The sequence below is a fragment of the Rhinoderma darwinii genome, chromosome 5 (genome assembly GCF_050947455.1).
Source record: "Rhinoderma darwinii isolate aRhiDar2 chromosome 5, aRhiDar2.hap1, whole genome shotgun sequence".
Lineage (NCBI taxonomy): Eukaryota > Metazoa > Chordata > Amphibia > Anura > Rhinodermatidae > Rhinoderma > Rhinoderma darwinii.
Genome location: NC_134691.1, coordinates 190,216,924 through 190,233,662, shown reverse-complemented (window position 1 = coordinate 190,233,662; position 16,739 = coordinate 190,216,924). Strand labels below are relative to the sequence as shown.

The window sequence follows — 16,739 nt, the reverse complement described above, 5'->3', positions numbered from 1 at the left end:
TTTTTGTTTTTGCCCCTCTGCCTTTCAGCAGCCATAGCTTTATTTATTCAATGACGCATGAGGCCTTGATTTATGTGGGAGAAACTATTTTTAAATAAGGCTTCGTTCACATCTGTGCTAGGGCTCCGTTCCGACGGAGCTTTCCGTTGGAATGGAGCCCTGACAGACACAAACGGAAACCATAGGTTTCCGTTGCCATCACCATTTCAATGGTGAGGGATCCGGTGCCAATGGTTTCAGTTTGTCTCCGTTGTGCAAGGGTTCCGTCGTTTTGACGGAATACCGTACGTTATTGGCACCGGATCCATCACCATTGAAGTCAATGGTAATGGAAACCTATAGTTTCCGTTTGTGACGGTCAGGGCTCCGTTCCGACAGAACGTAGCCCTAGCGCAGATGTGAATGAAGCCTAACCTGAGTAAATTAACTCCTCATGGCGTTACGGTCTATCTAGTGATAGATATGAGATAAATTAATCCATTGAAGTGTGTAGATATCTCTACACACACACACACACATTCATTTGTGGAGTAACAAAGCCGTACATTTTGTCGCACGCCATAGTTGTGGCTAAAATTTCCAACTTTTTATTTTTCTCTCCACGTTCTGGCTTTTGGTAAAAGGACAAATCTATCTTAAATTTACAGCAGAAACTGGCGTAAGTTATGGCGCAAATCTACAACTGCTCATAGCAGCAGCAGATTTGCATTTCTGTCGCACGGACAGCAAAAGACGAGCCAAATATATTGTGCACCACTTAATATGTTTGCCGCATTCTGCACCGACGTAATTTTTTTTAAGTCTTAATAGAATACCTTTACTGTTCTGCATGAAGCGGTTACAAGTCTGTACATGAGCGCTGAGAATCTAAGTATGAGCAGGGTCATTACCTTACAAGAAGTTCTAGAAAAGACAAGATCCAAATCAGTTTACATATGTGCCAGTGTTACTAAACTATGGAAGATTTCCTTCTAGAACTTATACTAAATGCTCAGTGTAATAGAAAATATAAATGTCTCCTTCTTATTCGGAAACTAGCACAGCTATTTCCAAGGTGTTTTCCTCCCAGACAGTGCTCCACTGTGTAAACTAGGGCACGGTCTTATTTTCTCAAACCAACAGGACACCAAACCCAGGTTGCTTAGCCGTAGGTCCAAACACTGCACAGCTCAGTACTGCTGAGAAGGTTAGAAAGTGAGCTGCTTACCTCGTACTGCAGAGAAAACATGTTGTCTGTGGTTTCATTTTCCTACACTAGATTTTTTTCTTGTACAAATGAAAAAAAAAAAAATGGAACAGAATTTTCTATTTTTTAAATAAAACATTACTTGGATTTCAACGTATATCCGTTTTCACAGCAGGCTTAAAAATAAATAAAAATAAAATGTACATTATGTCGGCCTTCACCTAGCTCTATGTCCACTTCTATGAAGATTCCAGGGTGGGTTATACCAGCTTATTTAAAACATGATGTAAACATACACAAGGCATAAGTTTCCTCACCGTTCGATAAAGCTTGCTGCAGTTCACTGTCCGATATAATGCCACTGTTGTCTGTGTCCACTCTGCAGGGGATAATAAAGAAGACGTATTACTCAGGGGGCTCACCTCTAAAAATACAAATAAGATAGCTTAATGCCTAAATGATTAGGCTTCGTTCACACCTGCGTCAGGGCTCCATTCTGACGGAACAGAGCCCTGACTGACACAAACTGAAACCAGAGGGTTCCGTTTCCATCACCATTGATTTTAATGGTGACGGATCCGGTGCCAATTGTTTCCGTTTGTCTCAGTTGTTACAGGTGTGCCAAGCACAGTGTTAAGCATTTACCCATCCACTGGATTGGTGATAAATTCCAAACAGCTGTAGGTCAAACCTCTGGGAACACAACCAGCCGCATGACAGAGGCTCTGTCACCAGATTATAAATGCCCTATCTCCTACATAATCTGATCGGCTCTGTAATGTAGATAACAGCAGTGGTTTTTATTTTGATAAAACTATCAATTTTGAGCAATTTATGCACAATTTTAGATTTATGCTAATTAGTTTCTTAATGACCAACTGGGCGTGTTTTTTTTAAAAAATTCTTTATTTTGTTGACCCAAGAGGTCCATTTTGTAACATAAAAGGGTACATAAAACAAGGCAACGTACATTTAGAATACATAATCCAACAGCAATTGTACAAAAAGAATAAATACATTGTTATACATTAGTGTACTGATTGAAAGAGAGGAGATAATGACAGGGGATCACAAATCTCCAAAGTGAGGCTGGAGCCGAGTTCCCAATCAAAAGAATGAAGAAAGGAGTTGAAAGCGGAAAGGAAAAAAGGGGGGGGGGGACGACCCTCCACAGCATCCCATAGGCAAAAGGTGCTATTCCGGCTGCCTAAAGGAATGCGGCTCTCAGATGATGTCTTTATAGGAGTCCGAATCCTGAAAAACTATCCATTGGGTGCAAGTTTGGCAAAACCTGGAGCTTGAGTCGTGAATAACGGATGTCAAGTCCTCCATATGCATGATGTCGTTAACCTGTGAAACCCAGAGGGATAGTGTGGGGAGATGGATCCTTCCACCGTAGCGGGATGCAATGACGTGCTGCCATCACTAAAAAGTGAAGCAGAGAACGCTTATACTTGTTCGCTGGAATGTCGCAGTGATGAAGAAGGAAGAAGGCCGCATCCAGAGTTACACTTGTATCTGTGACTTCAATTATCACCCATTTTATGCCTTCCCAAAATGGGGTAAGGAGGGGACATGACCAGAAGGTATGAAGGAGGGTACCAATGTCTTGTCCACATCTCCAACACATAGGGGACGCTGTGGGGAAGATGTTGTGTAGGCGGGCTGGGGTCCTATACCAGCGCGAGAGTATTTTGAAGCTTGCCTCTTGGTATCGTGAACAGATGGAAGTTTTCTGAGCCATAAGGAGTATACGCTGCCCTTGTGCGGGAGAGAAGGATATCTCCAGATCATCTTCCCATTTTGAAATGTATGCAGGGGTGGGCATATCTGGGGGGTCCATGAGAAATTTGTAAATTGTGGACAATGTATGTCTAACCAAGTCAGAGCCTCTACAGAGGGACTCTAGTGGAGTCTTTACCACTTGGTAGGACATAGGAGCTGAGATAGAGGTTAAAAAGTGTCGTAATTGCAGAGAACGCCAGTGTCCCAACGGAGGGAGATCAGGAATCTGGGCCAGGTCTGCAACAGAAAGCCATTCACCGTCTGTCAAGAACCGATCTGCACGATACCATCCCGAGGATTGCCATACACGGAAAATTGGTCCGTCAAGCTAATGGGAAAGGATGGATTGCCCAGTATCGGAAACATAGAGGAAGGGAGTGGCAAGCAAGATGTCCTTACCGAGGGGAGAGAGCAGCACACTAGTGTTGGGCCTATAGTAGGGTGATGTTGGAGATGTCTGAGTTGGCTACGTTGTAGCCATGGAAGAGCCGATAATGGAATAGAGTAGAAACTCTGCTCCAAAGACACCCAAGACTTAAAGGTCGCATGTCTGCACCAATCCACTACCCGAGCAAGATGGGATGCAATGTAGTAGGTGCGGACGTCAGGGAGTGCCAGCCCTCCGATACCCTAGATCGACACAATAACGTGCGGGAGAGACGCGGAGTCTTACCATTTCAAACAAACGTAATCTGAAGAGAATTGACCGTTTTAAAGAACTGTGTTGGGATGGCTATGGGAAGGGTTTGAAATAAATATAGTAGCCTAGGAAGTGCGTTCATTTTGAAGATGGTACAGCGGCCCATCCATGTAAAGGTGCCTTTGGACCATCTGGTTCAATCTGCCTTAAGTTCAGCAAGGAGTGGGGGAAAATTTAATTGAAAGATCTCTCAGGTCTGCTGATAAGCGAACCCCAAGGTACTTCAGAGCAGTCGGAGTCCATTTAAAACTGAAAGATTGTTTCAGGGCCGCGTAAAGCTGGGGTGAGAGAGAAATGTTCAGGGCCTCGGACTTAGAGAAATTAATTTTAAAATTGGATAAACTTGAAAAGCGTTGGAATTCCCGCATGAGATTAGGAAGAGAGACAGTTGGATTGGTCAGAAAAAAAAGCAGATCATCTGCATAAGCAGCCACCTTGTTAGTTGCGGTATTCGTTTCTAGTCCCTTCACATCCGGGTTCGCACGTATATGGCGTAAAAAGGGCTCTAGTGTCAGTACAAAGATCAAGGGTGAGAGGGGGCAGCCCTGTCTGGTGCCGTTGTGTATAGCAAATTCCTCTGAGAGAAGTCCATTTACTCGAACTCGAGCAGATGGGCATCAGTATAGTGACATTATCCAGCCCATCATATGGGATCCAAAGCCCAGATGTGATAGGGTTTCTTCCATAAAGGTCGAGTTGACTCTATCAAACGCTTTTTCCGCGTCCGTAGATAAAAGCATAAGGGGTATATTGGAGATTTTGGCCTTGTGGATAAGATTGATGGCTCTAGTTGTATTGTCACGTGCCTCTCTACCTGCCATGAACCCTGCCTGGTCTGTATGCACAACTCCTCCAATCAATGGTGCAAGACGATCCGCCAGAATCTTGGAAAATAATTTGATATCTGTATTGAGGAGGGATATAGGTCTGTAGCTGGCACATTGTGTAGGGTCTTTCCCAGGCTTGGGGATCACCGCGATATGAGCCCTAAGGGCATCGGGAGGGATGGGGGAGGAGGCCGAGTAGGAATTAAAGGAGGCTAGGAAATGTGGTCCTAGAGCCGTCAGAAACTTTTTATAATATTGGATTGTGAATCCACCTGGGCCAGGTGCCTTGCCTGTTCGGGAGTGTTTTAAAGCGTGTGAGAGTTCTTGTGTAGTAAGTGGTTCTTCCAGGCTAGTAATGTTGTCTTCCGATAGGGCGGGTAGACCAGAATCTGCGATATATTTAGAGATGTTAGACCTAAATTCACGGGATGTCACAGACGGATTAGTGGAGTCCGTATTATAGAGGGCAGCGTAGAAATCCCGGAATGCGGAGGCTATGTCCAACGGCAAACGAAGCCGTGTTTGTAAGGGGGATACTATTGAGGGTATATAATTCTGGGCTTGTTGAGTCCGCAAGGCTCTAGCCAGAGACCTACTACTTTTGTTGCCATATTCATAGTAGTGACGTTTACATTTAAAAAGCGTAGCCTTGGCTCGGGCCATCAATAAGGTACGCAGTTCCTCTCTTTTGCGGAGGAGGGCGATCCTACATTCCGGGTCATGGGAATGTTTGTGTGAGATCTCAATTTCGGATAGCAAAAGGACCATGGCCACCGCCCGTTCTCTCTTCAGGCGGGCTCCATGTTTGATAAATATACCCCTGATCACACATTTATGAGCCTCCCAGATAATGCGAGGATTGATGGTCTCAGTGGCATTAGTTGCGAAGTAGTCCGCTATATTGCGTTGAATGTCTGCAGTAACAACTGAATCCGAGAGAAGCGTTGGGTTCAGTTTCCACTGAGATTGGCGGTATAGAGGGGAATGTAGCGAGAGGGTCAAGGTGACTAAAGCATGGTCTGAAAAGGAAATCGAGTCAATATCGGCAGAGCGTATAGAGTGTAGCGAGTGATGTTTGACGAAAAAAAAGATCAATTCTGGAGTATTTGTCGTGTACTGCGGAGTAAAAGGAAAAGTCCCTATCTGCTGGGTGTAAGAGACACCACGTGTCCACTAATTGGTGTTCGTGAAATGATTTCATAATGCGGCGCAGATGTGCCCTCGAGAATGATGAAGAACCTACGGAAGTGTCTAGTGTGGGATCTAGCGCTACGTTGAAGTCCCCTCCCAGAACAATGGTACCCTCCCCAAACTCCTCCAGAGCATTCAGAAAGCCCACAAGGCCCCTTGAATTCCCAAGGGAGAGATCTGGAGATCAAAATGCTTGTCCCCCTGGATTTCGTGTCAGGAGAAAAACTATGATATGCATTGGGGAACCATGCGTTAGAGAGTTTGAAAGGTTTTTGCTGGCATAGGTGCGTCTCTTGGAGGAACGCCACCTGTATATGTTTGCCCTTCAGGGGGAGGGGAAGGCGAAGGGGAGGACAAAAAGAGGACAGGTAAGGATAAAAAAAGAAAGAGAATGAGACGATACACAAGAAAGAGGCCCGAAGGCCGACTCCTAGAAGGCCCTCAAGATCCGAGGAATGGCGCAAGAGGTAGAAGCCAGAGTTGTTCTTCACGACAACATGGAACGGGTGTCCCCATCTATAAGTGGCGCCTGCGGACTTGATCTTTTCAAGCAGAGGATGTAGGAGCCGTCTCATATAAAGTGTCCGTGGGGAGACATCAGGGTATATAGTCACCGTACTTCCTTCAACTGATACCGGACCATGTGACCATGCCCCCCGTATAATTGCATCTTTGTCGGTATAATAGTGAAGGCGACATAGTACGTCGCGAGGAGAAGATGGCTCGAGCGGGCCTGGGCGCGAAACTCTGAATTCGATCTAGAAGAAAAGTTGCTTCTGGCGGTCGATTAGTGAGCTTGTTGAATATAATAGAAACTCTGGTCGCCAGCTCATCTCGTGGGCCAAGGTCTGGAAGGCCCTTCAGACGTACATTGTTTCTGCGTCCTCTGTTCTCCTGATCATCCAACTGAAGCACCAAAGATTGTAAATGTGATCTAGTGTCCGTGGCAGCTCTTTCCAAAGCAGTTACTCTGGAGTCAATGGCAGACACAGTATTTTCAGATGTAAGAGCCCTAGAGTCTATTCTGATCACATCCTGACGCAGGTCAGCTATATCTTGCTGATGTGCCTGCTCAACCCTGGACACCAGAGAGTCAAGATCCTGCCGGGTGGGGAGGGCTTGTATCATCTCCCTCAGTAGTTGTAGGTCAGCGTGTAAGCCAGATGGCCCAGCCTGAACTTCAGGGGCATATGTGTGTGGTATAATGGCGGGCAGATCTCCCGCTAAGGACATGTTGCGGGGAGAGACAGAGCTTACCGCATCTTGGGTGCTGTAGCAGGGAGGAATCGTGTCGGCAGTCGTGACCACATAGGCGGACTGTACCAGGGGAGCAGGAGGAGAGGGAGCCAAAGTGTCTGTGGCCGGATGTGGCGGCAATGCGTCCGCCATTACTGCTCGCGGGTCTGCGGCCGTTTGCGAGGAGGAGAGGAAGCGCTTCATGCTTTTACAGCGGCCAGAGGAGCGAGGTAAGGACCGGGAAGTTCCAGGGCAGGTTCCCCTACGTTTTCCTGGAATCGCCTGCCGGGTTTACCCGGGATAGATGGCTGGTATTCAGCTGCTGGTGCGGAGCTCCCCCAGAACGCGTGCTCACGGCTCCATAACTAAGCCACGCCCCACCTGGGCGTGTTTTTACTTTTTTACCAACTGGGCGTTGTAAAGAGAAAAGTTTATGATGCTGATCACACTGTGCTGTCACATACTCCCACATTAACTTTACTGAAGTGTCTTGAGAGTGAATAGACATCACCTCCAGCCAGGGCTATACACACTGCCGACACTTCGGTAAAGTTTCTTGGGGACTTACACAGCACAGCGTAATCTCGCGAGATCACACTGTGCTGTCATTCACAGAAACTTTACCACAGTGTCGGGACTGTGAATAGACATCGCAACCTGGCTGAAAGCGATGTCTATTCGCTCTCAAGACACTTCGGTAAAGTTAATGTGAGAGTATGTGACAGCACAGCGTGATCTTGCGAGATCACGCTGTGTTGCGAGTACTGATAAAAATTAATGGAGAGAAGTGTATGACGCTGATTGATCACTGATTGGTCAGCGTCATAAACTTCTCTTTACAACGCCCAGTTGGTAAAATAAAAACACGCCCAGTTGTCTATTAAGAAACGAATTAGCATAAATCTAAAATTGCTCATAACTTGCTCAGAATTGATCATTTTTCAAAATAACAAAAAAAATAAAATTGTATCTACATTACAGCGCCAATCAGACTACGTAGGAGATAGGGCACTTATAATCTGGTGACAGAGCCTCTTTAAATAGAGCGGTGGTTGAGTATGCGCCCTGCTGCTCTATTCCAAGTCTACGGCACTCGTGAAAACAGTACTCTCCCCACTGTGTTTTTTGTATCTCTCTGCACCAGTCCCCTCCTCGCCCTATTATTATCTTGCCAGAGTGAGCACATCACACTGTGCAGGATGTATTTCCTGCTACCTACTCCTGCCCCCACCAACTTTGCTAAGGTTGCCTACCCCTGATCTAAAGGAAATAAGGTTTAATCATCATCACAGACAGAAATTCTTTACTGTAAGAGCAGTGAGTATTTGGATCACGATGCCACAGGACGTTGTGATGTTCCAGCGCAGTTTCTTTCACTGCACAATCACACTGTACACAATGGGCTGGAACAATGAGAAGTGTATGACGCTGATTGGTCAGCATCATACATTGGCTTATTTCTCTTGGCAAGGATATAATAGATTGTACTACTAAGATGGTGTAGATTTACTCACATACATATGCAAGTGTGTGTCCCCTTCTTATCTCACCCCTCCCCTTTCCTTCTTTCCACAAGCGTCACATGAGAACCAAGGCCAAAGATAACTTAAAGAGGCTCTGTCACCAGATTTTGCAACCCCTATCTGCTATTGCAGCAGATAGGCGCTGCAATGTAGATTACAGTAACGTTTTTATTTTTTTAAAACGAGCATTTTTGGCCAAGTTATGACCATTTTTGTATTTATGCAAATGAGGCTTGCAAAAGTACAACTGGGCGTGTTGAAAAGTAAAAGTACAACTGGGCGTGTATTATGTGCGTACATCGGGGCGTGTTTACTACTTTTACTAGCTGGGCTTTGACGAGAAGTAGCATCCACTTCTCTTCAGAACGCCCAGCTTTTGGCAGTGCAGACACAGCCGTGTTCTCGAGAGATCACGCTGTGACGTCACTCACAGGTCCTGCATCGTGTCAGACGAGCGAGGACACATCGGCACCAGAGGCTACAGATGATTCTGAAGCAGCATCGGCGTTTGCAGGTAAATCGATGTAGCTACTTACCTGCAAATGCTGATGCTGCTGCAGAATCAACTGTAGCCTCTGGTGCCGATGTGGCCGACACGATGCAGGACCTGTGAGTGACGTCACAGATCTGCACTGCCTTCTAGAAGCTGGGCGTTCTGAAGAGAAGTGGATGATACTTATCAGAACGCCCAGCTAGTAAAAGTAGTAAACACGCCCCGATGTACGCACATAATACACGCCCACTTGTACTTTTACTTTTCAACACGCCCAGTTGTACTTTTGCAAGCCTCATTTGCATAAATACAAAAATGGCCATAACTTGGCCAAAAATGCTCGTTTTAAAAAAAATAAAAACGTTACTGTTATCTACATTGCAGCGCCGATCTGCTGCAATAGCAGATAGGGGTTGCAAAATCTTGTGACAGAGCCTCTTTAAAGAGGCTCTGTCACCACATTATAAGTGCCCTATCTCCTACATAAGGAGATGGGCGCTGTAATTTAGGTGACAGCAGTGCTTTTTGTTTAGGAAAACTATTTTTACCACCTTAGGAGCGATTTTAGCTTTATGTTAGTTTCTTCATGCCCAACTGGGCGTGTTTTTACTTTAGACCAAGTGGGCGTTGTACAGAGGAGTGTATGACGCTGACCAATCAGCTTCATACACTTCTCACTGTTTCCGCCCAGCTTCCTTCACTGCACAATCACACTAACAACGGGCTGGAACAATGAGAAGAGTATGACACGGATTAGTCACTGATTGGTCAGCGTCATACACTCCTCTGTACAACGCCCAGTTGGTAAAAAGTAAAAACATGCCCAGTTGTCTATTAAGAAACTAATTAGCATAAATCTAAAATTGTGCATAACTTGATCAAAAATGATCGTTTTTCAAAATAAAAACCACTGCTGTTATCTACATTACAGAGCCGATCAGATTATGTAGGAGATAGGGCACTTATAATCTGGTGACAGAGCCTCTTTAATCAGTTATTGTCACATTGCCTCAGATTGGTTACCCTCAAGCCTACACCCCTTTTGAATATTGTAATTGAGTTTTGTAATAAGTCTCAGAAGCATACCAGCAGCGTCTGTGTGTTATTCATCTCTCGATAAAACATGATTTGAGCCTGGATAAAATCACTGGAGGGCGGGTATCGGTTGACATACCCCTTACAAAATTTTTGTCTAATATATAATTACGTCAACACGAGTCATGGAGGAATTTTCCCCCTAATGAGGAAATTGGCATCAACCTCACGGGGGCTTTGCCTTCCTCTGGATCAACACGGTAGGATTATATGTTGGACTTGATGGAGCTGTGTCTTTTTATCAACTATGAAACTAAGTTATTTAGGCCCCATGCACATGACCGTAAAATCACCCGTAATTACGGGTCCATTCATTTCTATGGCCGACGGACACCTTCCCATATGTCTACGGGAGGGTGTCTGTGCCGCAGAAACCGGCCGAAAAAAATAGGACGTCCTATTTTCTTACGGACCGTGCTCCTATACTTTATAATGGGAGCGCGGCCCGTAAAAACGGCCAGCTGAAACGGGAACCAAGAAGCTATTTGATAAGTGGCAAGTATTTATAGAAACGCAATGTACAACAGCCGAAATTGTTAGGCCTTTCCAGTACACAAAGTGGTACTGCACGCAGCTCTTGGCAGGCGTTTTAGGGAGGATGCAACTGTGAACCAGCTGGGGGAGAAAGGATGAGTGGAAACCCATTGATGATCTAGGTGGTGTTGGAGTTGGGGGAGTCATGTTTGTTTGGTCCATCTGAAGATCGACAATTATGCCATGTTTCTATGTTGGTGTGTTTATATGTTATGTTGAATTTAATTTAAAAGTTAATCCCATGACAGTTGAGTGCTGCGCACTCATGATGTAACTCTTACGTGAAATGTTTGTAAGAAAATGTGAAAACTGATAATAAAAAGGATATTTAAAAAAAAAAAAACGGCCAGCTGCCCGCAGCCGTAATTACGGGCACGATCGTGTGCATGGAGCCTAAGATCATGATAAGCATTTTATCAACCATTAAAAATAAGGATGGATCTCTTAGGTGCTGATCACACAGTTCTATGCAGGCAGAAAAAAAAAAAATCTGCCTCAGAATTCCTTCTGCACCTATTTTTCAGGGGTTACGGTGGCTGCAGTGGCAACCTGAGGGCTAATACTGGCCTCCCGGTCTGCCTAGTACGGATGCCGTTCAGGACAACACTTCGCAGCGAAATTCCTGAAACTGCAAAGGTGCCGAGTGTGGACCGAAAGGGGGAGAAGAAAGGACATTTATCAGTGCGACACTGGCCTGTGCTGAAAGGTGTGCTTTACAGCGTAACACACACCGATGGATTATTTTATCCCATTATTATACCACCTGACTATGCCCCTGATGTACTCTGCCCAACTTACATGTACCCCCACATTATAAAAGGAAATAATAATCAAACAAAACTACTACAAGCAAAATACACGATACAAAAGCCATATGGTGCTCCCTCCCCTCTGAACCCTATACAGCGTACCGAAACAGCAGTTCCACATATATGGCACCACCATACCCAGGAGAACCCTTTTAACAATTTTTGGGGTGTGTGTCTCCAGTGGCATAAGCTGGGCACTACATATTTGCCACTGAAATAGCATATATAGGGAAAAATTGAAATTTTTACTTTAGCACCATCCGCAGCTCAATGATTCATGGAAAAGACATGTGGGGTGAAAATGCTCACTACACCCCTTAATGCCTTAAGGGGTGGTTTCCAAAATGGGGTCACTTCTCAGGGGTTTCTTTTATTATTTCACATCTGAGTCTCTGCAGTTGTGAACCAATACTGTGTAAATCACCAAATTAGGCCTCAATTTTACAAGGTACTCTTTCACTCCTGAGCCCTGTCGAATGTCCAGGCAAAAGATTAGGGTCACATGTAGGGTGTTTCTAAAACCAGGAAACCCAGCATAATAATTAGAGAGCTGTCTTGTTATGGTGGCACAAGCTGGGCACCACATATTGGCATATCTATGGAAGAAATCCCATTTTCACTCTGCAACATCGAGTACACACTAATTTCTGCAAAACACCTGCTGGGTTAACATGCTCACTACACCCCCTAGGCGAATACCTTGAGGGGTGTAGTTTCCAAAATGGGGTCACTTCTGGGGGGGGGGGGTTTCCACTGTTTTGGTCCCACAAGGGCTTTGCAAAAGCGACATAGCGACCAGAAACCAAATGCAGCAAAATCTGGACTCCAAAAGCCAAATGCTGCTCCTGCCCTCTGAGCTCTACTGTGTGCCCAAACCGCAGTTTATGACCACATATGGGGTATTGCCGTACTCTGGAGAAATTGCTTTACAAATGGTGGGGTTCTTTTTTTCCTTTATTTATTGAGAAAATGAACAATTTTGAGCGAAATCTACGTCTTATGGAAGAAGGGGGATTGTTTTTATTTTCACTGCCCAATTCTAATAAATTCTATGAAACAACTGTGGGGTCAAAATGCTCACTGCAGCCCTAGATTAATTCCTCAAGGGGTGTAGTTTCCAAAATGGGGTCACTTGTTGGGGGTTTCCACTGTTTTGTCCCCTCAGGGGCTTTGCAAATGTGACATGGCCTCCGCAAACCATTCCTGCTAAATGAGCTCCAAAAGTCAAATAGCGCTCTTTCCCTTCTCAGCCCTGCCGTGTGTCCAAACAGCCGTTTATGACCACGTGGGGTACGGTTTTACTCCCCTTTAGTCCTTGTGGAAATGAGAAAAAAAAAATTGCTAAACCTACACCTCCTTTGAAAAAAATTTAGATTTTCATTTTTATGGCCCATTTCCAACAATTTCTGCAATAAGCATGTGGCTTTAAAATGCTCACTACACCCCTAGATAATTTCCTTGAGGGGTGTAGTTTCCCAAATGGGGTCACTTATGGGGGTTTTCCACTGTTTTGGCACCGCAAGAGCCCTTCAAACCTGACATGGTGCCTAAAATAAATTCTAATAGAAAGAAGGCCCCAAAATCCTCTAGGTGCTCCTTTGCTTCTGAGGCATGTGGTTCAGTCCATTAGCACGCTAGAGCCACATGTGGGATATTTCCTAAATCTGCAGAACCTGGGCAATAAATATTTAATTGCATTTCTCTTGTAAAACTTTCGGGGTTGCAAAAAAACAAAACAAAAAAAAAACAAAAAACATGAAATTCATAAATTTCACCTCTACTTTGCTTTAATTCCTGTGAAACGTCTAAAGGGTTAAGAAACTTTCTAAATGCTGTTTTGAATACTTTGAGGGGGTGAAGTTTTTAAAATGGGGTGACTTATTGGGGGTTTCTAATATTTAAGGCCCTAAAAGTCGAAGTTTTCTTGAAAAATGTGAGAAATTACTGCTAAAGTTCTAAGCCTTGTAACGTCCTAGAAAAATAAAAGGATGTTGAAAAGTAGCCATATGGGGGATGTTAATTAGCGACTATTTTGTGTGGTATAACTGCCCGTCTTACAAGCAGATACATTTTTCTAACTTTAAATGTAAATTTTCACAAGTTTTCGCAAAATTTTGGTGTTTTTCACAATTAAATACTGAATGTATCGAGCAAATTTTGCTAGTAACAAAGTCCAATGTGTCACGAGAAAACCGTCTCAGAATCGCGTGGATAGAGAAAAGCATTCCAAAGTTATTACCACATAAAGTGACACGTCAGATTTGAAAAATGAGGCTCTGTCAGGAAGGTCAAAAGTGGCCAAAGAGGGAAGGGGTTAAAAGGGACTGTCAAAACCAGAAAAAAAACCTTTAACAAGGTCAGATAAATTAGAATGTATACACTAGATAACCTATGGAAATATTTTCTCCTCTTTCGTATGACCACAGAAGTTTGGTATTGTTCAGTTAAGTGACCCTCGTGCCACACGTCAGCAGCAAATACTGCACTGGAGAATATGACAGGACACAGCAAGGAACATACAATTGGTTGCACTTAGGGCTGGGCGATTTTGTAAAAAAAATTAATCTAGATTTTTTTTCAACACTTTGGTCGATTTGATTTGAATCTCGATTTTCTTATTTTTTTTTGTTTATTTCGCAGTAATACCAAGAGATAATTTAATAAATTATTTTCTTTACATGAATAAAATGTTAACATATTGCTATAATCGTACGTAACTTCACAACTTTTATCCTCTGCAAATATTTTTTTTTTTAATCATAAATACAAATTGAAAGATGTCTATCTAATTGATTATAACGAACTAACAGGTTAACAGAATCTATAATCAATTTTGCACTGCGTGCACTAACATCCCTCTCTGCCCGTCACCACCTCAGACGGTCTCCGACATTAGACGAGAGCAGTGTAAATTGCAGCAGGGTCAGGCAGATAGTGCCAAGCGGGCACTCTGGGGCGGGATTATATTATAGCGTCTGAAGTCTGAGCACTGTGCAGGAGCGGCCCCACAAAGGGGTGTTAAATAAATGACATTAAGGCCCGATTCACACAATCTTGAATGGACCGTGAAAAACTGTCATGTATCAGCCGGATTTCCCCCCCGGCCACGGTACACGTGAACGGGACTCCTGGCATGATAGTCATATAGAACGCAGTCACATGACAGTGAAAAAAAAATAGCCATTAAAAACTGATCAATTGTCAGTTTTTCATGTCCATATTGAATCAGTGTCTCCAAAAGGATTTCCTTGGTCAGGTTTTTTTTTTTTGGTCCCAAACCCCTGAAAACACCACAGTGCCCATGTAGATAGTGCCGCAATGTCCCTGTAGATAGTGCCACAGTTCACAGAGTGAAATAGTGCCCACATATAGTGACATAGTGCCACACCCCCCCCCCCATATAGTGCCACACACCCTTGCAGATAGCATTTCCAACCCCCCCCCCCCATAGTAGATCGCACCCCCACCCCCCCTGGCATATCACAGCACCTGCCCCATCCTTCTTGTAGATAGCGCCACTGTAGATGCCACTAGGAGCTGAATCCCAGACCAGGGGTTGTCGACGCTCTAAAGGGGTGGCGGTGCGATCTCTGAAAGGGGACTGGGGTTGCTATCTACAGCGGGATGGTGGCGCTATCTACAAGAGGGGTGATATCTACAGGGTGGTGTGGCAATATACTAGGAGTCCCTGCTTCCCCGCGGAACTGCTGTTTTGTACCGTAGCCCTTTGTTTCGTACAGAAAAGCAGTTCCGTTGGGAAGCAGAGACAGACCGTGGCGCAGCTGGTCAGATGGGGCAGACCAGGCGGGTGACGAGGCGTTGCAGGGTGGAGCTTCCTCCTGCAGCACGGCACCACTAAAGAATCAACTTAAAGATTCTGTTAAAAAAAAACAAAAAAAAACAGTCAGAGGCCTTGAGGGCGAATTCATTTGATAAACTCCCTGCCCTAGTTGAACTGCATATGCGTGTACGAGAATAAGGAAGAAGAGCATTCTGGGAACAGACAGGGAAGACAAATCTCTGAAAAAGAAAGAAGAGCTTTCCTAGCAATCTAGAGGAAACATCTTATATCTAATGACTGCTGCTGGCATTGGGTCATGCATAGCGCTCGTGGCCTTTTATCACATGAATGACTGTCAGGGTTCATCAATACGGCAGAGCCCTGTGAACTGAGCCTGTACGGAGGATATATGGATCCGTAGTACCGTAGACAGCTGTGATCTGAATATTATATAATATACCCCTAGTCTAAAAAAAAAACATAAAAAAAAATTACCTTTGACTTTAGCGACCTGACTTATATAATTGGACAGGACAGATATCATGTGAGAAGTAATAATAAATAACGAGGATATCGTCCATCCTACTAGGTGTTCAGAGCTAGAGGAACAACTATATCATTATACATACTCCATCATATAGAAAGTAGTCCCTAAAGAATACTTCAGAGAGATTATTACAGCTATTCTGGTAACCTGATCTGCCCACCCAGTATATACGACCAATAAGGAATAGACAAATAAAAGTCCTAGTTTAATACAACAACCTAAGCAAATAGATTAGGAAGAAGAACCAGAACTGGTACTGAGGAACAGAAGTAGAAGATTCCTGGTGGGCTCCCTGGACAAACAATAGCCGGAGTGTTTCCTACAGGGCTCCGTCCACAAAGCTACAACCCCGCAGTCATGAGCAGCAGTGGGGGACAAATGGCGTTGTACGTTCCGGCACACACCTGGAAAAAGTGACATCATTCAAAAAGTATTTCGAATTTCTCAAAGTCTTCTTTATACTTGTGATTCATTCACCAAGAAGAGCTCCTAAGTAACGGACATTAGTCAGTATGAGTCAGGGCAGAGCTTAGCATTCTACGGTAACTACAGCGATGTTCTGTTTACACACAATACAGGCAACACCACACACTGGGGACATTTAGCGGTCCTTTAACCCCTTGAGGATGCAGCTATTTCGGGCCTTGATACAGCAATTATTTTCGTTTTTTGCATCACTGCGTTTCGAGAGCTATACCATTTCCATGTTTGTGTCGACATAGCCGTAGGAGATCTTGTTTTTTTGCAGTAAAAGTTTTATATTGTATCGCCATAATTCTAAAGGTACATATTTATAATATAACCGTTGACCGTGCAGTATAAGGGCATGTTCAGACATGGCAGAATTTTTCCGTTGCAAATGTTGGTGCAGATTCGTTGCGAATTTGTAGCAACAATTTCGGATTTGACAGGTAATTCAGACGTTACGGATATCACAGCGGACTTGCCGCAGATTTCAGTTTCAGTGAAGTTCCGGTATTTCTCTGCAATGTAATGAGCATGCTGCGGAGGGAAAATTCTGCACCCCAGCCT

At 44.3% G+C, this 16,739-nt stretch overlaps 1 protein-coding gene across 2 annotated transcripts in view; it reads right to left on the bottom strand.

Moving 5' to 3' along the window:
• Window positions 1–16,739, bottom strand: part of PDCD6 (programmed cell death 6) — a 35,210-nt gene that overhangs the window by 16,932 nt on the left and 1,539 nt on the right. For both annotated transcript variants that reach the window (XM_075826828.1, XM_075826829.1), the window contains exon 2: window positions 1,504–1,565. In XM_075826828.1, the coding sequence (XP_075682943.1) occupies window positions 1,504–1,565 (62 nt within the window). The remainder of the gene's footprint in view (window positions 1–1,503; window positions 1,566–16,739) is intronic.